A 24357-nucleotide genomic window follows, 5' to 3' on the forward strand; every position below is an offset into this window, starting at 1 on the left:
CTTCCAGTTTCCACCAACTTTGACCGAAAACATCTACTTTGACCGAAATCATCATCTTTGGTAGCAAACTTCCAGTTTCCACCAACCTTGACCAAAAACATCAACTTTGACCGAAATCATCATCTTTGGTTGCAAACTTCAAGTTTCCACCAACTTTGACCAAAAACATCTACTTTGACCGAAATCATCATCTTTGGTTGCAAACTTCCAGTTTCCACCAACTTTGACCAAAAACATCTACTTTGACCGAAATCATCATCTTTGGTTGCAAACTTCCAGTTTCCACCAACCTTGACCAAAAACATCTACTTTGACCGAAATCATCATCTTTGGTTGCAAACTTCCAGTTTCCACCAACCTTGACCAAAAACATCAACTTTGACCGAAATCATCATCTTTGGTTGCAAACTTCCAGTTTCCACCAACTTTGACCAAAAACATCTACTTTGACCGAAATCATCATCTTTGGTTGCAAACTTCCAGTTTCCACCAACCTTGACCAAAAACATCAACTTTGACCGAAATCATCATCTTTGGTTGCAAACTTCCAGTTTCCACCAACTTTGACCGAAAACATCAACTTTGACCGAAATCATCAACTTTGGTTGCAAACTTCAAGTTTCCACCAACTTTGACCAAAAACATCTACTTTGACCGAAATCATCATCTTTGGTTTCAAACTTCCAGTTTCCACCAACTTTGACCAAAAACATCTACTTTGACCGAAATCATCATCTTTGGTTGCAAACTTCCAGTTTCCACCAACTTTGACCAAAAACATCTACTTTGACCGAAATCATCATCTTTGGTTGCAAACTTCCAGTTTTCACCAACTTTGACCAAAAACATCTACTTTCACCGAAATCATCATCTTTGGTTGCAAATTTCCAATTTACACCAACTTTGACCAAAAACATCTACTTTGACCGAAATCATCATCTTTATTTACAAACTTCCAGTTTCCACCAACCTTGAGCAAAAACATCTACTTTGACCGAAATCATCATCGTTGGTTGCAAACTTCCAGTTTCCACCAACTTTGACCAAAAACATCTACTTTGACCGAAATCATCATCTTTGGTTGCAAACTTCCAGTTTTCACCAACTTTGACCAAAAACATCAACTTTCACCGAAATCATCAACTTTGGTTGCAAACTTCCAGTTTCCACCAACTTTGACCAAAAACATCTACTTTGACCGAAATCATCATCTTTAATTGCAAACTTTCAGTTTCCACCAACTTTGACCAAAAACATCAACTTTGACCGAAATCATCATCTTTATTTGCAAACTTCCAGTTTCCACCAACCTTGACCAAAAACATCAACTTTGACCGAAATCATCATCTTTGGTTGCAAACTTCCAGTTTCCACCAACTTTGACCAAAAACATCTACTTGGACCGAAATCATCATCTTTAATTGCAAACTTTCAGTTTCCACCAACTTTGACCAAAAACATCAACTTTGACCGAAATCATCATCTTTATTTGCAAACTTCCAGTTTCCACCAACCTTGACCAAAAACATCAACTTTGACCGAAATCATCATCTTTGGTTGCAAACTTCCAGTTTCCACCAACTTTGACCAAAAACATCTACTTGGACCGAAATCATCATCTTTGGTTGCAAACTTTCAGTTTCCACCAACTTTGACCAAAAACATCTACTTTGACCGAAATCATCATCTTTATTTGCAAACTTCCAGTTTCCACCAACCTTGACCAAAAACATCTACTTTGACCGAAATCATCATCTTTGGTTGCAAACTTCCAGTTTCCACCAACCTTGACCAAAAACATCTACTTTGACCGAAATCATCATCTTTGGTTGCAAACTTCCAGTTTCCACCAACTTTGACCAAAAACATCTACTTTGACCGAAATCATCATCTTTGGTTGCAAACTTCCAGTTTCCACCAACTTTGACCAAAAACATCTACTTTGACCGAAATCATCATATTTGGTTGCAAACTTCAAGTTTCCACCAACCTTGACCAAAAACATCAACTTTGACCGAAATCATCATCTTTGGTTGCAAACTTCCAGTTTCCACCAACTTTGACCGAAAACATCTACTTTGACCGAAATCATCATCTTTGGTAGCAAACTTCCAGTTTCCACCAACCTTGACCAAAAACATCTACTTTGACCGAAATCATCATCTTTGGTTGCAAACTTCAAGTTTCCACCAACTTTGACCAAAAACATCTACTTTGACCGAAATCATCATCTTTGGTTGCAAACTTCCAGTTTCCACCAACTTTGACCAAAAACATCTACTTTGACCGAAATCATCATCTTTGGTCGCAAACTTCCAGTTTCCACCAACTTTGACCAAAAACATCAACTTTGACCGAAAACATCATCTTTGGTTGCAAACCTCGAGTTTCCACCAACTTTGACCAAAAACATCAACTTTCACCGAAATCATCAACTTTGGTCGCAAACCTCGAGTTTCCACCAACTTTGACCAAAAACATCTACTTTGACCGAAATCATCATCTTTGGTCGCAAACTTCCAGTTTCCACCAACTTTGACCAAAAACATCTACTTTGACCGAAATCATCATCTTTGGTTGTAAACTTCCAGTTTCCACCAACCTTGACCAAAAACATCTACTTTGACCGAAATCATCATCTTTGGTTGCAAACTTCCAGTTTCCACCAACTTTGACCAAAAACATCTACTTTGACCGAAATCATCATCTTTGGTCGCAAACTTCCAGTTTCCACCAACTTTGACCAAAAACATCAACTTTGACCGAAATCATCATCTTTGGTTGCAAACTTCCAGTTTCCACCAACTTTGACCAAAAACATCTACTTTGACCGAAATCATCATCTTTGGTCGCAAACTTCAAGTTTCCACCAACTTTGACCAAAAACATCTACTTTGACCGAAATCATCATCTTTGGTTGCAAACTTCCAGTTTCCACCAACTTTGACCAAAAACATCTACTTTGACCGAAATCATCATCTTTGGTTGCAAACTTCCAGTTTCCACCAACCTTGACCAAAAACATCTACTTTGACCGAAATCATCATCTATGGTTGCAATCTTCCAGTTTCCGCCAACTTTGACCAAAAACATCTACTTTGACCGAAATCATCATCTTTGGTTGCAAACTTCCAGTTTTCACCAACTTTACCAAAAACATCTACTTCGACCGAAAACATCAACTTTGGTTGCAAACTTCAAGTTTCCACCAACTTTGACCAAACACATCTACTTTGACCGAAATCATCATCTTTAATTGCAAACTTTCAGTTTCCACCAACTTTGACCAAAAACATCAACTTTGACCGAAATCATCATCTTTATTTGCAAACTTCCAGTTTCCACCAACCTTGACCAAAAACATCAACTTTGACCGAAATCATCATCTTTGGTTGCAAACTTCCAGTTTCCACCAACTTTGACCAAAAACATCTACTTGGACCGAAATCATCATCTTTGGTTGCAAACTTTCAGTTTCCACCAACTTTGACCAAAAACATCTACTTTGACCGAAATCATCATCTTTATTTGCAAACTTCCAGTTTCCACCAACCTTGACCAAAAACATCAACTTTGACCGAAATCATCATATTTGGTTGCAAACTTCCAGTTTCCACCAACTTTGACCAAAAACATCTACTTTGACCGAAATCATCATCTTTGGTCGCAAACTTCAAGTTTCCACCAACTTTGACCAAAAACATCTACTTTGACCGAAATCATCATCTTTGGTTGCAAACTTCCAGTTTCCACCAACTTTGACCAAAATCATCTACTTGGACCGAAATCATCATCTTTGGTTGCAAACTTCCAGTTTCCACCAACCTTGACCAAAAACATCTACTTTGACCGAAATCATCATCTTTGGTCGCAAACTTCCAGTTTCCATCAACTTTGACCAAAAACATCTACTTTGACCGAAATCATTATCTTTATTTGCAAACTTCCAGTTTTCACCAACCTTGACCAAAAACATCTACTTTGACCGAAATCATCATCTTTGGTCGCAAACTTCCAGTTTCCATCAACTTTGACCAAAAACATCTACTTTGACCGAAATCATTATCTTTATTTGCAAACTTCCAGTTTCCACCAACTTTGACCAAAAACATCTACTTTGACCGAAATCATCATCTTTGGTCGCAAACTTCCAGTTTCCACCAACTTTGACCAAAAACATCTACTTTAACCGACAACATCATCTTTGGTTGCAAACCTCGAGTTTCCACCAACTTTGACCAAAAACATCTACTTTGACCGAAATCATCAACTTTGGTCGCAAACCTCGAGTTTCCACCAACTTTGACCAAAAACATCTACTTTGACCGAAATCATCATCGTTATTTGCAAACTTCCAGTTTCCACCAACTTTGACCAAAAACATCTACTTTGACCGAAATCATCATCTTTGGTCGCAAACTTCAAGTTGCCACCAACTTTGACCAAAAACATCAACTTTGACCGAAATCATCATCATTGGTTGCAAACTTCCAGTTTCCACCAACTTTGACCAAAAACATCTACTTTGACCGAAATCATCATCTTTGGTTGCAAACTTCCAGTTTCCACCAACTTTGACCAAAAACATCTACTTTGACCGAAATCATCATCTTTGGTCGCAAACTTCCAGTTTCCACCAACTTTGACCAAAAACATCTACTTTGACCGAAATCATCATCTTTGGTCGCAAACTTCCAGTTTCCACCAACCTTGACCAAAAACATCTACTTTGACCGAAATCATCATCTTTGGTTGCAAACTTCCAGTTTCCACCAACTTTGACCAAAAACATCTACTTTGACCATCAACTTTGGTCGCAAACTTCCAGTTTCCACCAACTTTGACCAAAAACATCTACTTTGACCGAAATCATCATCTTTGGTTGCAAACTTCCAGTTTCCACCAACTTTGACCAAAAACATCTGTTTAATTTAGTATGAATTAATTAGTTAAGCAGTTCCATGAAAACCCTTTAGAATTAATTTGCATGAACGTATTTGAACTCCCGCGATACTTGACAACACTAGAAGCTAATAGTATAGACATAACAGAATTTTGTACATGAACTGTGGTAATTGGTAAGGAATTTTGACGATTGAATATACATTGTAAAAGCGTAAGCCAAACCGCGTACACCTTCTTTGCATACAAGCAAAAAAACCGAGATATCACAAGTTTCCTCCAATCACAACCGGTGTAATTTCTACATTTTGGTCCTTCGAACCGGATTGTGAAAGGAAGCACTACGTGCAGTGAAACTTGCAGCAGGACACTACGTGACCACAAATCTCGGGAAAAACGGCACTCCGTGACCGTTTATGTGACGCGTTTCTTTCAAGTGTAATTTTGGCTACGCAATCCGTGGTGTTAACCACTGTGTATCGTGTAATTGCTCCGCTATCACGAGCAATCGGAACATTTGTTAGTTGTGTGTCCATGTTAATCGTGTTGCCACCAGGAAACTTACCGTAAAGTGCTAGTGAAATTTGTTCGGACAGAGTGAAGAAAAACCGACGCCAAACTCGCCATTTCAAATTTGGCATCCATAATTGCAATAGCATCCATTGCTAAAATTGCGCCATTAGAAAGACATTCTTGCGTACAAGCTTGTACACGATCTGACTGAGATTATCTTGCGCGCCAAATTTTTGAAAGGAAAATGGAGAAGAAACTCAAGTCGGTTCAAATCAAAAAACGCCAAGCTGTGGAACTGGTTAAGAACATTGAGAAGTTCACTAGTGAATATACCGAGGATCAAGTGAGTGAAATATCAGTATGCCTAGAACAGTTGGAGAAGTATTATGAAGATTTTCTCCAGGCAAACGCGAAAGTGTCGGAGCTAGATGAGGACGCGGCGGACACGTATGTAATGGAACGTTGTGATATGGACACGCGTTACCGACGCGTTAAGGGTTTCCTTCTACGAAGGCAACCATCTGGTGTGATAAGTGATTCGTTGTTGATCGCCAATTCAACGTTAAACAGTTCGGGACGATCGAGTGCGGTGAATTTGCGGTTGCCAAAAATCGAATTACCCACGTTCGACGGGGATTCGACAAAATGGTTAACGTTCCGGGACAGATTTGTGGCGATGATCGATTCTTCAGCGGACATTCCCAACATCATGAAGCTGCAATATCTGCTGTCATCGTTAAAGGGCGATGCTGGTCTGCTATTCGAGCATACCACCCTGACAGCAGATAATTATGACGTTACGTGGTCTGCCTTGCTGAAGCGATACGACAACCCGCGTACGCTTGCTCGCGAATATTATCGCAATATTCATCACCTGCCAACTGTGAGCCGAGAGAGTGTGGACGAGTTGGCACACCTGGTGGATGAGTTTACTCGACATGTCAACGGGCTGAGGAAACTCGACGAACCTGTGGATCACTGGGATACGCCGCTCTGCAACCTACTGCTGATGAAATTGGATCCTGTCACCATCCTAGCTTGGGAAAACCACTCGACAAGCCACCTGAAAGATAAGTACAAGGAACTAGTAGATTTCTTACACGATCGCATCCGAATACTTAAGTCTACGCGTGAGTTTTCGCATAATGTTGAGGGGAAGATGAAAATGGTGGCCGGTCACAAAAGATCATCCGAACAGAGGCCAAGGGTGGTAGGCAACACAGCAACAGCACAAAGGGCTTCACCGAATGTTCCAGCACCGCAGCCATCGTGCAGTTTGGGTTGTGCGGATCCACACCACTTGCGCAATTGTCCAGCATTTGCAAGCAAGGACGTACATCAACGACGTGAAATGGCCACACGAGAACGATTGTGCTGGAATTGCCTTAATCGCAATCACCAAGTAAAGGATTGTCGTTCGTCATACAAGTGCACTACGTGCAAGGCACGACATCATTCACTGCTTCACGTGAATCCAGTAGTGACCATGGCTGCCCAATCGGAGGAGGAAATGGTGTTGCTGGAAACGGTACGACTCCAGCTGGTTGATGATTATGGCAACAGGTTTGATGCTCGGGCTCTTCTTGATTCGGGATCAATGTGCAATTTTGTTTCCGAAACCATGGCACATCGGTTGCTGACACCACGGTCACAAGTGGACATCGCTATCTCAGGTATAGGGCAATCGAAACAGCACGTGAAGGGTGCCATTACTGCAACCGTGCAATCAAGGGACAATGATTTCTCTGCCGCAATGGAATTTCTTCTGCTAAAGACTCCGTCAGCAGAAATTCCAACCTCGCCGATAAATATAGAATCTTGGAACATCCCGAACGTAAGGCTTGCAGACCCTACTTTCCACGTTCCCGGAAAGGTAGATATAGTCATTGGTGGAGATACGTTTTGGGAACTGCATACTGGCAGGAAGCAGTCGTTGGGCACTGGCAAACCATGGCTAATAGAAACCCCGTTTGGATGGGCGGTTTCCGGGAATACTTCCAAGGGCACCGGGCCTAGCTTGAAACTATGCCATATGGCTGCCAACGAATGCGCCATAGAAGCTCTACTCCAACGGTTTTGGGAGACTGAGAGCATTTTAGAAGGTCCCGCAATGTCTGTAGAAGAGGATCTGTGCGAGAAGCACTATGTTTCCACGACCACGCGAAACGCACAGGGCCGTTATGTTGTATCGTTACCGCGAAGCAACAAGCCGGAAAGAGTCCTGGGACTGTCAAGGGACATTGCGGATCGGCGGCTGCTAGGCGTAGAACGCCGACTAAAAGGTAATCCTGAAATGGAAAAGGAATATAAAAGGTTTATGGCCGAATATGAGCAACTGGGCCACATGATAAAACTCACCGAAAATGTTGACGACAGTAAAGCCCACTGTTACATCCCTCATCATGCCGTGATCAAGGAATCGAGCTCATCAACCAAAGTTCGTGTTGTTTTCGATGCATCCTGCAAAACAACCTCTGGCTACGCGTTGAATGACACACTACTAATTGGGCCTACGGTTCAAGATGACTTGCTCACAATAATCCTCAGATTCAGAAAGCATGCTGTCGCACTGGTGGCAGACGTTGAAAAAATGTACAGGCAGATCCTGCATTGCGCGAAAGACCGTAAACTATTGCGCATCCGATATCGCGAACATGTGACCGACCCCATATCAACATATGAGTTGCAGACGGTCACCTACGGTACGGCGTCTGCCCCTTTTTTGGCAACTCGTACGTTGCAACAGATCGCACATGATCACAAGAACGAGTATCCCAAAGCTGTCGACCCGGTGCTTCATGATTTTTACGTGGATGACTTGGTGACTGGGGCAACGGATGTAGCAGAAGCCATCGACATTCGAAACCAAGTATCTGCAATGTTAGAGTCGGCGGGATTCCCTTTAAAAAAGTGGGCGTCGAACATCCCAGAAGCGCTCGAGGGTGTGCCAATCGAGGATTTGGCAGTTAAACCACTACTAGACTGGGAAGAAGATCAGGAGGTTTCAACATTGGGCCTGGTTTGGGAGCCATGCAATGATATGTTCCGTTTCCGTGTCGATCTGCCGCCCCCTGCAGAAGAGCTGACACGAAGTCTCGTGCTATCGTATACGGCCAGAATCTTTGATCCCATCGGGCTGTTAGGACCAACGGTAATACTGGCAAAGATGTTCCTTCAACGGTTATGGAGAGTAAAGCAAGATGGGAAACCGATAGATTGGAACCGAGCACTGCCAGAAGCGCTACAAGAGGAATGGAGGGTGTTCCATTCGACTTTATATTCGCTACGTAAACTACGAGTTCCTCGATTTGTAGCGCAACCCAACCACGAAATTCTGCAGTTGCATCTCTTCGCTGATGCGTCTCAAGGAGCGTATGGAGCATGCTGCTACGTGCGGGCAGAATCGTCAAGGGGCACGACGGTCAGATTGTTAGCTGCTAAGTCCAAGGTGGTATCGTTGGCAAACACCCATTCCATTGCCAGATTGGAATTATGTGCAGCACGGTTAGCGGTACAATTGTTCCAAAAGGTGATTCGTGCACTCAACATATCATCGACGGTAATCTGTTGGACAGATTCCATGACCGTTATGCACTGGCTCAGATCATCACCTCGTCGTTGGAAGCCATTTGTTGCCAACAGAGTGGCACAAATACAAGAAGAAACGCGAATTTCGTGTTGGCGTCATGTTCCTGGCAGTGATAATCCGGCGGATGATCTATCGCGCGGGCTTAATCCTGAAGAGTTGCTGCAGTGTGGACGTTGGTGGCAAGGGCCATCTTGGTTGTCTTACGGACAGGAGGAGTGGCCTCAAGCACCAACAGGGGTAAAGGAGCACGAGGCAGACATCGAGGAGCGGTTGGCGGTGTCAAAGGTTGTCGCCACCTCTACGACGGGCGACTTCAGCAATGCACTCTTCGCACGATACTCCGCTTACAGCAAGCTGCGAAGAGTCATGGGGTATTGCTTGCGGTTTCTCGGAAACCTACGCGCGAGCAAGGCATCTCCGGTCGAGCGCGTCAAACGAAAAGTAGACATGAAGACGCTACTGTGTTCCGCTCCATCGCTTACAGCGGCGGAGTTGCAAGAAGCGGAACTAAGGTTGTGCCAGCTGGCACAACAGGACTCGTTTGGGGACGAATTGGATCACCTAAAACGAGGAAAGCAGGTGAATTCAAGTTCAAAGCTGAAGTGGTTGTCACCATACCTCGATCCAAAGGGTATGTTACGCGTTGGTGGCCGGCTTGGTAATGCCAACATACCAGAATCAACCAAGCATCCGATTGTCCTCGCAGCATCACATCGTTTGTCGACTCTACTGGCAGAGAACATCCATCTGCAGAAGATGCATGCCGGACCACAATTGATGCTGGCAACGCTCCGGCAGAAAATTTGGTTGATTGGTGGTCGAAATTTGGTGAAAAGCGTGTATCATCGATGCCACACATGCTTTAGAAACAAGCCGACTTTGGTGAAGCAGGCGGTAGCAGATTTGCCTGCATCAAGAGTGGTACCAACCCAGCCGTTTGCAGTAAGCGGTGTCGACTATTGTGGACCCTTTTTACTAAAGTCGACCGTCCGCAATAGAAGTCCGACGAAAGCGTATATCGCGATTTTCGTATGTTTCGCGACAAGGGCAGTTCATATCGAACTGGTGAGTGACCTCACATCGACTGCGTTTTTAGCGGCACTACGACGCTTTGTCGCCAGGCGTGGGAGGGTAACTGAGTTGCACTCGGATAATGCAACAACGTTCAAGGGCGCTGCACATGAGTTGCATCGCATATACAGGATGCTGAAAGTCGATGAGGGTGATAGGAGAAGTATTTTTGATTGGTGCGCCGAAAGCGAAATCAGGTGGAAATTTATCCCTCCACGCGCACCTCATTTTGGAGGCCTTTGGGAAGCAGCGGTCAAGTCAGCGAAAAGTCACCTACTTAAGACGATAGGAGTTAGTAGCGTAACCCAGGAAAACATGCTTACCCTTCTGGCTCAAATTGAGCAATGCCTTAATTCACGGCCGTTAGTACCCATGTCCGATGATCCGACCGATTTGGAGGCACTAACTCCGGGTCATTTTTTGATAGGTCGTAGTATGCAGGCAGTCCCGGAGGTCAATGTAAGTAAGGTTTCGTCAAATCGTTTAAACAATTACCAGATAGTGCAAAAGCACATGCAGGAAATTTGGGCCCGCTGGTACCCTGAGTACCTGCAGCAATTACAAGCCAGGGCAAAACATGCGAACAATGAACCTGTAAAGCTAGAGATCAACCAATTAGTGGTTGTAAAGGAAGATAACGTCCCACCTGCAGTTTGGCCGAAAGCACGAATAACCGCTTTACATCCGGGTAAAGATGGGGTAGTAAGAGTAATCACGTTACGAGGAAAACTCGGCAAGGAATTCGTTAGAGCAGCTAATAGAGTCGCGTTATTACCCAACCCCAACGATTAGACAGATCTACGATCGCACGTGGGATAAGTATAAACAAACCAGTTGACAGTTGATACATCAAATTGCGTTACGTTGGTCAAACAAAATTAGGTTAGATAGTTTCATGCATTTAGAAAAGAATTCTCTTTTGGTGGCCGGAATGTTTAATTTAGTATGAATTAATTAGTTAAGCAGTTCCATGAAAACCCTTTAGAATTAATTTGCATGAACGTATTTGAACTTCCGCGATACTTGACAACACTAGAAGCTAATAGTATAGACATAACAGAATTTTGTACATGAACTGTGGTAATTGGTAAGGAATTTTGACGATTGAATATACATTGTAAAAGCGTAAGCCAAACCGCGTACACCTTCTTTGCATACAAGCAAAAAAACCGAGATATCACAAGTTTCCTCCAATCACAACCGGTGTAATTTCTACTTTGACCGAAATCATCATCTTTGGTCGCAAACCTCGAGTTTCCACCAACTTTGACCAAAAACATCTACTTTGACCGAAATCATCATCTTTATTTGCAAACTTCCAGTTTCCACCAACTTTGACCAAAAACATCTACTTTGACCGAAATCATCAACTTTGGTCGCAAACCTCGAGTTTCCACCAACTTTGACCAAAAACATCAACTTTGACCGAAATCATCATCTTTGGTTGCAAACTTCCAGTTTCCACCAACTTTGACCAAAAACATCTACTTTGACCGAAATCATCATCCTTGGTTGCAAACTTCCAGTTTCCACCAACCTTGACCAAAAACATCTACTTTGACCGAAATCATCATCTTTGGTTGCAAACTTCCAGTTTCCACCAACTTTGACCAAAAACATCTACTTTGACCGAAATCATCATCTTTGGTTGCAAACTTCCAGTTTCCACCAACTTTGACCAAAAACATCTACTTTGACCGAAATCATCATCTTTGGTTGCAAACTTCCAGTTTCCACCAACTTTGACCAAAAACATCTACTTTGACCGAAATCATCATCTTTGGTTGCAAACTTCCAGTTTCCACCAACTTTGACCAAAAACATCTACTTTGACCGAAATCATCATCTTTGGTTGCAAACTTCCAGTTTTCACCAACTTGACCAAAAACATCTACTTTGACCGAAATCATCATCTTTGGTTGTAAACTTCCAGTTTCCACCAACCTTGACCAAAAACATCTACTTTGACCGAAATCATCATCTTTGGTTGCAAACTTCCAGTTTCCACCAACTTTGACCAAAAACATCTACTTTGACCGAAATCATCATCTTTGGTCGCAAACTTCCAGTTTCCACCAACTTTGACCAAAAACATCAACTTTGACCGAAATCATCATCTTTGGTTGCAAACTTCCAGTTTCCACCAACTTTGACCAAAAACATCTACTTTGACCGAAATCATCATCTTTGGTCGCAAACTTCAAGTTTCCACCAACTTTGACCAAAAACATCTACTTTGACCGAAATCATCATCTTTGGTTGCAAACTTCCAGTTTCCACCAACTTTGACCAAAAACATCTACTTTGACCGAAATCATCATCTTTGGTTGCAAACTTCCAGTTTCCACCAACCTTGACCAAAAACATCTACTTTGACCGAAATCATCATCTTTGGTTGCAATCTTCCAGTTTCCGCCAACTTTGACCAAAAACATCTACTTTGACCGAAATCATCATCTTTGGTTGCAAACTTCCAGTTTTCACCAACTTTACCAAAAACATCTACTTCGACCGAAAACATCAACTTTGGTTGCAAACTTCAAGTTTCCACCAACTTTGACCAAAAACATCTACTTTGACCGAAATCATCATCTTTAATTGCAAACTTTCAGTTTCCACCAACTTTGACCAAAAACATCAACTTTGACCGTAATCATCATCTTTATTTGCAAACTTCCAGTTTCCACCAACCTTGACCAAAAACATCAACTTTGACCGAAATCATCATCTTTGGTTGCAAACTTCCAGTTTCCACCAACTTTGACCAAAAACATCTACTTGGACCGAAATCATCATCTTTGGTTGCAAACTTTCAGTTTCCACCAACTTTGACCAAAAACATCTACTTTGACCGAAATCATCATCTTTATTTGCAAACTTCCAGTTTCCACCAACCTTGACCAAAAACATCAACTTTGACCGAAATCATCATATTTGGTTGCAAACTTCCAGTTTCCACCAACTTTGACCAAAAACATCTACTTTGACCGAAATCATCATCTTTGGTCGCAAACTTCAAGTTTCCACCAACTTTGACCAAAAACATCTACTTTGACCGAAATCATCATCTTTGGTTGCAAACTTCCAGTTTCCACCAACTTTGACCAAAAACATCTACTTGGACCGAAATCATCATCTTTGGTTGCAAACTTCCAGTTTCCACCAACCTTGACCAAAAACATCTACTTTGACCGAAATCATCATCTTTGGTCGCAAACTTCCAGTTTCCATCAACTTTGACCAAAAACATCTACTTTGACCGAAATCATTATCTTTATTTGCAAACTTCCAGTTTTCACCAACCTTGACCAAAAACATCTACTTTGACCGAAATCATCATCTTTGGTTGCAAACTTTCAGTTTCCACCAACTTTGACCAAAAACATCTACTTTGACCGAAATCATCATCTTTGGTCGCAAACTTCCAGTTTCCACCAACTTTGACCAAAAACATCTACTTTAACCGACAACATCATCTTTGGTTGCAAACCTCGAGTTTCCACCAACTTTGACCAAAAACATCTACTTTGACCGAAATCATCAACTTTGGTCGCAAACCTCGAGTTTCCACCAACTTTGACCAAAAACATCTACTTTGACCGAAATCATCATCGTTATTTGCAAACTTCCAGTTTCCACCAACTTTGACCAAAAACATCTACTTTGACCGAAATCATCAACTTTGGTCGCAAACTTCGAGTTTCCACCAACTTTGACCAAAAACATCAACTTTGACCGAAATCATCATCTTTGGTTGCAAACTTCCAGTTTCCACCAACTTTGACCAAAAACATCTACTTTGACCGAAATCATCATCTTTGGTTGTAAACTTCCAGTTTCCACCAACTTTGACCAAAAACATCTACTTTGACCGAAATCATCATCTTTGGTTGCAAACTTCCAGTTTCCACCAACTTTGACCAAAAACATCTACTTTGACCGAAATCATCATCTTTGGTCGCAAACTTCCAGTTTCCACCAACTTTGACCAAAAACATCTTCTTTGACCGAAATCATCATCTTTGGTTGCAAACTTCCAGTTTCCACCAACTTTGACCAAAAACATCTACTTTGACCGAAATCATCAACTTTGGTCGTAAACTTCCAGTTTCCACCAACATTGACCAAAAACATCTACTTTGACCGAAATCATCATCTTTGGTTGCAAACTTCCAGTTTCCACCAACTTTGACCAAAAACATCTACTTTGACCGAAATCATCAACTTTGGTCGCAAACTTCCAGTTTCCACCAACTTTGACCAAAAACATCTACTTTGACCGAAATCATCATCTTTGGTCGCAAACTTCCAGTTTCCACCAACTTTGACCAAAAACATCTACTTTGACCGAAATCATCATCTTTGGTTGCAAACTTCCAGTTTCCACCAACTTTGACCAAAAACATCAACTTTGACCGAAATCATCATCATTGGTTGCAAACTTCCAGTTTCCACCAACTTTGACCAAAAACATCTACTTTGACCGAAATCATCATCTTTGGTTGCAAACTTCCAGTTTCCACCAACTTTGACCAAAAACATCTACTTTGACCGAAATCATCATCTTTGGTCGCAAACTTCCAGTTTCCACCAACTTTGACCAAAAACATCTACTTTGACCGAAATCATCATCTTTGGTTGCAAACTTCCAGTTTCCACCAACCTTGACCAAAAACATCTACTTTGACCGAAATCATCATCTTTGGTTGCAAACTTCCAGTTTCCACCAACTTTGACCAAAAACATCTACTTTGACCATCAACTTTGGTCGCAAACTTCAAGTTTCCACCAACCTTGACCAAAAACATCTACTTTGACCGAAATCATCATCTTTGGTTGCAAACTTCCAGTTTCCACCAACCTTGACCAAAAACATCTACTTTGACCGAAATCATCATCTTTGGTTGCAAACTTCCAGTTTCCACCAACCTTGACCAAAAACATCTACTTTGACCGAAATCATCAGCTTTGGTTGCAAACTTCCAGTTTCCACCAACTTTGACCAAAAACATCTACTTTGACCATCAACTTTGGTCGCAAACTTCAAGTTTTCACCAACCTTGACCAAAAACATCTACTTTGACCGAAATCATCATCTTTGGTTGCAAACTTCCAGTTTCCACCAACTTTGACCAAAAACATCTACTTTGACCGAAATCATCATCTTTATTTGCAAACTTCCAGTTTCCACCAACCTTGACCAAAAACATCAACTTTGACCGAAATCATCATCTTTGGTTGCAAACTTCAAGTTTCCACCAACTTTGACCAAAAACATCTACTTTGACCGAAATCATCATCTTTGGTTGCAAACTTCAAGTTTCCACCAACTTTGACCAAAAACATCTACTTTGACCGAAATCATCATCTTTGGTTGCAAACTTCCAGTTTCCACCAACTTTGACCAAAAACATCTACTTTGACCGAAATCATCATCTTTATTTACAAACTTCCAGTTTCCACCAACTTTGAGCAAAAACATCTACTTTGACCGAAATCATCATCGTTGGTTGCAAACTTCCAGTTTCCACCAACTTTGACCAAAAACATCTACTTTGACCGAAATCATCATCTTTGGTTGCAAACTTCCAGTTTCCACCAACTTTGACCAAAAACATCTACTTTGACCGAAAACATCATCTTTGGTTGCAAACCTCGATTTTCCACCAACTTTGACCAAAAACATCAACTTTCACCGAAATCATCAACTTTGGTCGCAAACCTCGGGTTTCCACCAACTTTGACCAAAAACATCTACTTTGACCGAAATCATCATCTTTGGTTGCAAACTTCCAGTTGCCACCAACTTTGACCAAAAACATCTACTTTGACCGAAATCATCATCTTTGGTTGTAAACTTCCAGTTTCCACCAACCTTGAGCAAAAACATCTACTTTGACCGAAATCATCATCTTTGGTTGCAAACTTCCAGTTTCCACCAACTTTGACCAAAAACATCTACTTTGACCGAAATCATCATCTTTGGTCGCAAACTTCCAGTTTCCTCCAACTTTGACCAAAAACATCAACTTTGACCGAAATCATCATCTTTGGTTGCAAACTTCCAGTTTCCACCAACTTTGACCAAAAACATCTACTTTGACCGAAATCATCATCTTTGGTCGCAAACTTCAAGTTTCCACCAACTTTGACCAAAAACATCTACTTTGACCGAAATCATCATCTTTGGTTGCAAACTTCCAGTTTCCACCAACTTTGACCAAAAACATCTACTTTGACCGAAATCATCATCTTTGGTTGCAAACTTCCAGTTTCCACCAACCTTGACCAAAAACATCTACTTTGACCGAAATCATCATCTTTGGTTGCAAACTTCCAGTTTCCACCAACTTTGACCAAAAACATCTACTTTGACCGAAATCATCATCTTTGGTTGCAAACTTCCAGTTTTCACCAACTTGACCAAAAACATCTACTTTGACCGAAAACATCAACTTTGGTTGCAAACTTCAAGTTTCCACCAACTTTGACCAAAAACATCTACTTTGACCGAAATCATCATCTTTGGTTGCAAACTTTCAGTTTCCACCAACTTTGACCAAAAACATCTACTTTGACCGAAAACATCATCTTTATTTGCAAACTTCCAGTTTCCACCAACCTTGACCAAAAACATCAATTTTGACCGAAATCATCATCTTTGGTTGCAAACTTCCAGTTTCCACCAACTTTGACCAAAAACATCTACTTGGACCGAAATCATCATCTTTGGTTGCAAACTTCCAGTTTCCACCAACTTTGACCAAAAATATCTACTTTGACCGAAATCATCATCTTTATTTGCAAACTTCCAGTTTCCACCCACCTTGACCAAAAACATCAACTTTGACCGAAATCATCATCTCTGGTTGCAAACTTCCAGTTTCCACCAACTTTGACCAAAAACATCAACTTTGACCGAAATCATCATCTTTGGTCGCAAACTTCAAGTTTCCACCAACTTTGACCAAAAACATCTACTTTGACCGAAATCATCATCTTTGGTTGCAAACTTCCAGTTTCCACCAACTTTGACCAAAAACATCTACTTTGACCGAAATCATCATCTTTGGTTGCAAACTTCCAGTTTCCACCAACCTTGACCAAAAACATCTACTTTGACCGAAATCATCATCTTTGGTTGCAAACCTTCAGTTTCCACCAACTTTGACCAAAAACATCTACTTTGACCGAAATCATCATCTTTGGTTGCAAACTTCCAGTTTCCACCAACTTTGACCAAAAACATCTACTTTGACCGAAATCATCATCTTTGGTTGCAAACTTCCAGTTTCCACCAACTTTGACCAAAAACATCTACTTTGACCGAAATCATCATCTTTGGTTGCAAACTTCCAGTTTCCACCAACTTTGACCAAAAACATCAACTTTGACCGAAATCATCATCTTTGGTTGCAAACTTCCAGTTTCCACCAACTTTGACCAAAAACATCTACTTTGACCGAAATCATCATCTTTATTTGCAAACTTCCAGTTTCCACCAACCTTGACCAAAAACATCAACTTTGACCGAAATCATCATCTTTGGTTGCAAACTTCAAGTTTCCACCAACTTTGACCAAAAACATCTACTTTGACCGAAATCATCATCTTTATTTGCAAACTTCCAGTTTCCACCAACCTTGACCAAAAACATCAACTTTGACCGAAAACATCAACTTTGGTCGCAAACTTCAAGTTGCCACCAACTTTGACCAAAACCATCTACTTTGACCGAAAACATCAACTTTGGTCGCAAACTTCACGTTTCCACCAACCATGACCAAAAACATCTACTTTGACCGAAATCATCATCTTTGGTTGCAAACTTCCAGTTTCCACCAACCTTGACCAAAAACATCTACTTTGACCGAAATCATCATCTTTGGTTGCAAACTTCCAGTTTCCACCAACTTTGACCAAAAACATCTACTTTGACCGAAATCATCATCTTTGGTTGCAAACTTCCAGTTTCCACCAACCTTGACCAAAAACATCTACTTTGACCGAAATCATCATCTTTGGTCGCAAACTTCAAGTTTCCACCAACTTTGACCAAAAACATCTACTTTGACCGAAATCATCATCTTTGGTTGCAAACTTCCAGTTTCCACCAACTTTGACCAAAAACATCTACTTTGACCGAAATCATCATCTTTGGTTGCAAACTTCCAGTTTCCACCAACCTTGACCAAAAACATCTACTTTGACCGAAATCATCATCTTTGGTTGCAAACTTCCAGTTTCCACCAACTTTGACCGAAAACATCTACTTTGACCGAAATTATCATCTTTGGTTGCAAACTTTCAGTTTCCACCAACTTTGACCAAAAACATCTACTTTGACCGAAATCATCATCTTTGGTTGCAAACTTCCAGTTTCCACCAACTTTGACCAAAAACATCTTTTTTGACCGAAATCATCATCTTTATTTGCAAACTTCCAGTTTCCACCAACCTTGACCAAAAACATCAACTTTGACCGAAATCATCATCTTTGGTTGCAAACTTCCAGTTTCCACCAACTTTGACCAAAAACATCTACTTTGACCGAAATCATCATCTTTGGTCGCAAACTTCAAGTTTCCACCAACTTTGACCAAAAACATCTACTTTGACCGAAATCATCATCTTTGGTTGCAAACTTCCAGTTTCCACCAACTTTGACCAAAAACATCTACTTTGACCGAAATCATCATCTTTGGTTGCAAACTTCCAGTTTCCACCAACCTTGACCAAAAACATCTACTTTGACCGAAATCATCATCTTTGGTTGCAAACCTTCAGTTTCCACCAACTTTGAACAAAAACATCTACTTTGACCGAAATCATCATCTTTGGTTGCAAACTTACAGTTTCCACCAACTTTGACCAAAAACATCTACTTTGACCGAAATCATCATCTTTGGTCGCAAACTTCCAGTTTCCACCAACTTTGACCAAAAACATCTACTTTGACCGAAATCATCATCTTTGGTTGCAAACTTCCAGTTTCCACCAACTTTGACCAAAAACATCTACTTTGACCGAAATCATCATCTTTGGTTGCAAACTTCCAGTTTCCACCAACTTTGACCAAAAACATCAACTTTGACCGAAATCATCATCTTTGGTTGCAAACTTCCAGTTTCCACCAACTTTGACCAAAAACCTCTACTTTGACCGAAATCATCATCTTTGGTTGCAAACTTCAAGTTTCCACCAACTTTGACCAAAAACATCTACTTTGACCGAAATCATCATCTTTGGTTGCAAACTTCCAGTTTCCACCAACCTTGACCAAAACCATCTACTTTGACCGAAATCATCATCTTTGGTTGCAAACTTCCAGTTTCCACCAACTTTGACCGAAAACATCTACTTTGACCGAAATTATCATCTTTGGTTGCAAACTTTCAGTTTCCACCAACTTTGACCAAAAACATCTACTTTGACCGAAATCATCATCTTTGGTTGCAAACTTCCAGTTTCCACCAACTTTGACCAAAAACATCTACTTTGACCGAAATCATCATCTTTATTTGCAAACTTCCAGTTTCCACCAACCTTGACCAAAAACATCAACTTTGACCGAAATCATCATCTTTGGTTGCAAACTTCCAGTTTCCACCAACTTTGACCAAAAACATCTACTTTGACCGAAATCATCATCTTTGGTCGCAAACTTCAAGTTTCCACCAACTTTGACCAAAAACATCTACTTTGACCGAAATCATCATCTTTGGTTGCAAACTTCCAGTTTCCACCAACTTTGACCAAAAACATCTACTTTGACCGAAATCATCATCTTTGGTTGCAAACTTCCAGTTTCCACCAACCTTGACCAAAAACATCTACTTTGACCGAAATCATCATCTTTGGTTGCAAACCTTCAGTTTCCACCAACTTTGACCAAAAACATCTACTTTGACCGAAATCATCATCTTTGGTTGCAAACTTCCAGTTTCCACCAACTTTGACCAAAAACATCTACTTTGACCGAAATCATCATCTTTGGTCGCAAACTTCCAGTTTCCACCAACTTTGACCAAAAACATCTACTTTGACCGAAATCATCATCTTTGGTTGCAAACTTCCAGTTTCCACCAACTTTGACCAAAAACATCTACTTTGACCGAAATCATCATCTTTATTTGCAAACTTCCAGTTTCCACCAACTTTGACCAAAAACATCTACTTTGACCGAAATCATCATCTTTGGTTGGAAACTTCCAGTTTCCACCAACCTTGACCAAAAACATCTACTTTGACCGAAATCATCATCTTTGGTTGCAAACTTCCAGTTTCCACCAACTTTGACCAAAAACATCTACTTTGACCGAAATCATCATCTTTGGTTGCAAACTTCCAGTTTCCACCAACCTTGACCAAAAACATCTACTTTGACCGAAATCATCATCTTTGGTTGCAAACCTTCAGTTTCCACCAACTTTGACCAAAAACATCTACTTTGACCGAAATCATCATCTTTGGTTGCAAACTTCCAGTTTCCACCAACTTTGACCAAAAACATCTACTTTGACCGAAATCATCATCTTTGGTTGCAAACTTCCAGTTTCCACCAACTTTGACCAAAAACATCAACTTTGACCGAAATCATCATCTTTGGTTGCAAACTTCCAGTTTCCACCAACTTTGACCAAAAACCTCTACTTTGACCGAAATCATCATCTTTGGTTGCAAACTTCAAGTTTCCACCAACTTTGACCAAAAACATCTACTTTGACCGAAATCATCATCTTTGGTTGCAAACTTCCAGTTTCCACCAACCTTGACCAAAACCATCTACTTTGACCGAAATCATCATCTTTGGTTGCAAACTTCCAGTTTCCACCAACTTTGACCGAAAACATCTACTTTGACCGAAATTATCATCTTTGGTTGCAAACTTTCAGTTTCCACCAACTTTGACCAAAAACATCTACTTTGACCGAAATCATCAACTTTGGTCGCAAACTTCCAGTTTCCACCAACTTTGACCAAAAACATCAACTTTGACCGAAATCATCATCTTTGGTTGCAAACTTCCAGTTTCCACCAACTTTGACCAAAAACATCAACTTTGACCGAAATCATCATCTTTGGTTGCAAACTTCCAGTTTCCACCAACTTTGACCAAAAACCTCTACTTTGACCGAAATCATCATCTTTGGTTGCAAACTTCAAGTTTCCACCAACTTTGACCAAAAACATCTACTTTGACCGAAATCATCATCTTTATTTGCAAACTTCCAGTTTCCACCAACCTTGACCAAAAACATCTACTTTGACCGAAATCATCATCTTTGGTTGCAAACTTCCAGTTTCCACCAACCTTGACCAAAAACATCTACTTTGACCGAAATCATCATCTTTGGTTGCAAACTTCCAGTTTCCACCAACTTTGACCAAAAACATCTACTTTGACCGAAATCATCATCTTTGGTTGCAAACTTCCAGTTTCCACCAACTTTGACCAAAAACATCAACTTTGACCGAAATCATCATCTTTGGTTGCAAACTTCCAGTTTCCACCAACCTTGACCAAAAACATCAACTTTGACCGAAATCATCATCTTTGGTTGCAAACTTCCAGTTTCCACCAACTTTGACCGAAAACATCTACTTTGACCGAAATCATCATCTTTGGTAGCAAACTTCCAGTTTCCACCAACCTTGACCAAAAACATCAACTTTGACCGAAATCATCATCTTTGGTTGCAAACTTCAAGTTTCCACCAACTTTGACCAAAAACATCTACTTTGACCGAAATCATCATATTTGGTTGCAAACTTCCAGTTTCCACCAACTTTGACCAAAAACATCTACTTTGACCGAAATCATCATCTTTGGTTGCAAACTTCCAGTTTCCACCAACCTTGACCAAAAACATCTACTTTGACCGAAATCATCATCTTTGGTTGCAAACTTCCAGTTTCCACCAACCTTGACCAAAAACATCAACTTTGACCGAAATCATCATCTTTGGTTGCAAACTTCCAGTTTCCACCAACTTTGACCAAAAACATCTACTTTGACCGAAATCATCATCTTTGGTTGCAAACTTCCAGTTTCCACCAACCTTGACCAAAAACATCAACTTTGACCGAAATCATCATCTTTGGTTGCAAACTTCCAGTTTCCACCAACTTTGACCGAAAACATCTACTTTGACCGAAATCATCATCTTTGGTAGCAAACTTCCAGTTTCCACCAACCTTGACCAAAAACATCAACTTTGACCGAAATCATCATCTTTGGTTGCAAACTTCCAGTTTCCACCAACTTTGACCGAAAACATCTACTTTGACCGAAATCATCATCTTTGGTTGCAAACTTCCAGTTTCCACCAACTTTGACCGAAAACATCTACTTTGACCGAAATCATCATCTTTGGTAGCAAACTTCCAGTTTCCACCAACTTTGACCAAAAACATCAACTTTGACCGAAATCATCATCTTTGGTTGCAAACTTCAAGTTTCCACCAACTTTGACCAAAAACATCTACTTTGACCGAAATCATCATATTTGGTTGCAAACTTCCAGTTTCCACCAACTTTGACCAAAAACATCTACTTTGACCGAAAACATCAACTTTGGTCGCAAACTTCAAGTTTCCACCAACTTTGACCAAAAACATCTACTTTGACCGAAATCATCATCTTTGGTTGCAAACTTCAAGTTTCCACCAACCTTGACCAAAAACATCTACTTTGACCGAAATCATCATCTTTGGTTGCAAACTTCCAGTTTCCACCAACTTTGACCAAAAACATCAACTTTGACCGAAATCATCATCTTTGGTTGCAAACTTCCAGTTTCCACCAACTTTGACCAAAAACATCTACTTTGACCGAAAACATCAACTTTGGTCGCAAACTTCAAGTTTCCACCAACTTTGACCAAAAACATCTACTTTGCCCGAAAACATCAACTTTGGTCGCAGACTTCAAGTTTCCACCAACCTTGACCAAAAACATCAACTTTGACCGAAATCATCATCTTTGGTTGCAAACTTCCAGTTTCCACCAACTTTGACCAAAAACATCAACTTTGACCGAAATCATCATCTTTGGTTGCAAACTTCCAGTTTCCACCAACGTTGACCAAAAACATCTACTTTGACCGAAATCATCATCTTTGGTTGCAAACTTCCAGTTTCCACCAACTTTGACCAAAAACATCTACTTTGACCGAAATCATCATCTTTGGTTGCAAACTTCCAGTTTCCACCAACCTTGACCAAAAACATCTACTTTGACCGAAATCATCATCTTTGGTTGCAAACTTCCAGTTTCCACCAACTTTGACCAAAAACATCTACTTTGACCGAAATCATCATCTTTGGTTGCAAACTTCCAGTTTCCACCAACTTTGACCAAAAACATCTACTTTGACCGAAATCATCATCTTTGGTTGCAAACTTCCAGTTTCCACCCACCTTGACCAAAAACATCAACTTTGACCGAAATCATCATCTTTGGTTGCAAACTTCCAGTTTCCACCAACTTTGACCGAAAACATCTACTTTGACCGAAATCATCATCTTTGGTAGCAAACTTCCAGTTTCCACCAACCTTGACCAAAAACATCAACTTTGACCGAAATCATCATCTTTGGTTGCAAACTTCAAGTTTCCACCAACTTTGACCAAAAACATCTACTTTGACCGAAATCATCATATTTGGTTGCAAACTTCCAGTTTCCACCAACTTTGACCAAAAACATCTACTTTGACCGAAATCATCATCTTTGGTTGCAAACTTCCAGTTTCCACCAACCTTGACCAAAAACATCTACTTTGACCGAAATCATCATCTTTGGTTGCAAACTTCCAGTTTCCACCAACTTTGACCAAAAACATCTACTTTGACCGAAATCATCATCTTTGGTTGCAAACTTCCAGTTTCCACCAACTTTGACCAAAAACATCAACTTTGACCGAAATCATCATCTTTGGTTGCAAACTTCCAGTTTCCACCAACTTTGACCGAAAACATCTACTTTGACCGAAATCATCATCTTTGGTAGCAAACTTCCAGTTTCCACCAACCTTGACCAAAAACATCAACTTTGACCGAAATCATCATCTTTGGTTGCAAACTTCAAGTTTCCACCAACTTTGACCAAAAACATCTACTTTGACCGAAATTATCATATTTGGTTGCAAACTTCCAGTTTCCACCAACTTTGACCAAAAACATCTACTTTGACCGAAAACATCAACTTTGGTCGCAAACTTCAAGTTTCCACCCACCTTGACCAAAAACATCTACTTTGACCGAAATCATCATCTTTGGT

At 40.7% G+C, this 24357-nt stretch overlaps 1 protein-coding gene and 2 long non-coding RNA genes across 4 annotated transcripts; 1 reads left to right on the forward strand and 2 right to left on the reverse strand.

Moving 5' to 3' along the window:
- Positions 1-2132: 2132 nt before the first annotated feature.
- LOC125772717 (uncharacterized) lies at positions 2133-4788 on the reverse strand. Of its 2 annotated transcripts, none has more exons than XR_007419587.1 (3): positions 4710-4788; positions 2450-3010; positions 2133-2381 (listed from the first exon to the last, which is right to left on the reverse strand). It is a non-coding gene; the product is annotated as an uncharacterized LOC125772717 (long non-coding RNA). The 2 variants fall into 2 exon arrangements; XR_007419586.1 differs by lacking the exon at positions 4710-4788 and adding an exon at positions 3758-3776.
- Positions 4789-4920: 132 nt separating this feature from the next.
- LOC125772715 (uncharacterized) lies at positions 4921-10867 on the forward strand. The gene is made up of 2 exons (XM_049444161.1): positions 4921-10033; positions 10574-10867. Exons 1-2 carry the CDS (start codon positions 5660-5662, stop codon positions 10865-10867), a joined length of 4668 nt encoding a protein of 1555 aa, XP_049300118.1. The 5' UTR covers positions 4921-5659.
- Positions 10868-12736: 1869 nt separating this feature from the next.
- LOC125772716 (uncharacterized) lies at positions 12737-24106 on the reverse strand. The gene is made up of 8 exons (XR_007419585.1): positions 23906-24106; positions 22342-23021; positions 20982-21593; positions 19431-20301; positions 18925-19226; positions 16970-17224; positions 13787-14738; positions 12737-13242 (listed from the first exon to the last, which is right to left on the reverse strand). It is a non-coding gene; the product is annotated as an uncharacterized LOC125772716 (long non-coding RNA).
- Between the last annotated feature and the right edge of the window lie 251 nt (positions 24107-24357).

The sequence above is a fragment of the Anopheles funestus genome (assembly GCF_943734845.2).
Source record: "Anopheles funestus chromosome X unlocalized genomic scaffold, idAnoFuneDA-416_04 X_unloc_10, whole genome shotgun sequence".
NCBI classification, from domain to species: Eukaryota; Metazoa; Arthropoda; class Insecta; order Diptera; family Culicidae; genus Anopheles; species Anopheles funestus.

Bases quoted from the DNA above. Each gene is read 5' to 3' on its own strand.
- LOC125772715 (XM_049444161.1), top strand. From the start codon at position 5,660: ATGGAGAAGAAACTCAAGTCGGTTCAAATCAAAAAACGCCAAGCTGTG. The intron at 10,034-10,573 runs GTATGTTTCGCG...AACAATTACCAG, and splicing joins AAGCGTATATCGCGATTTTC to ATAGTGCAAAAGCACATGCA.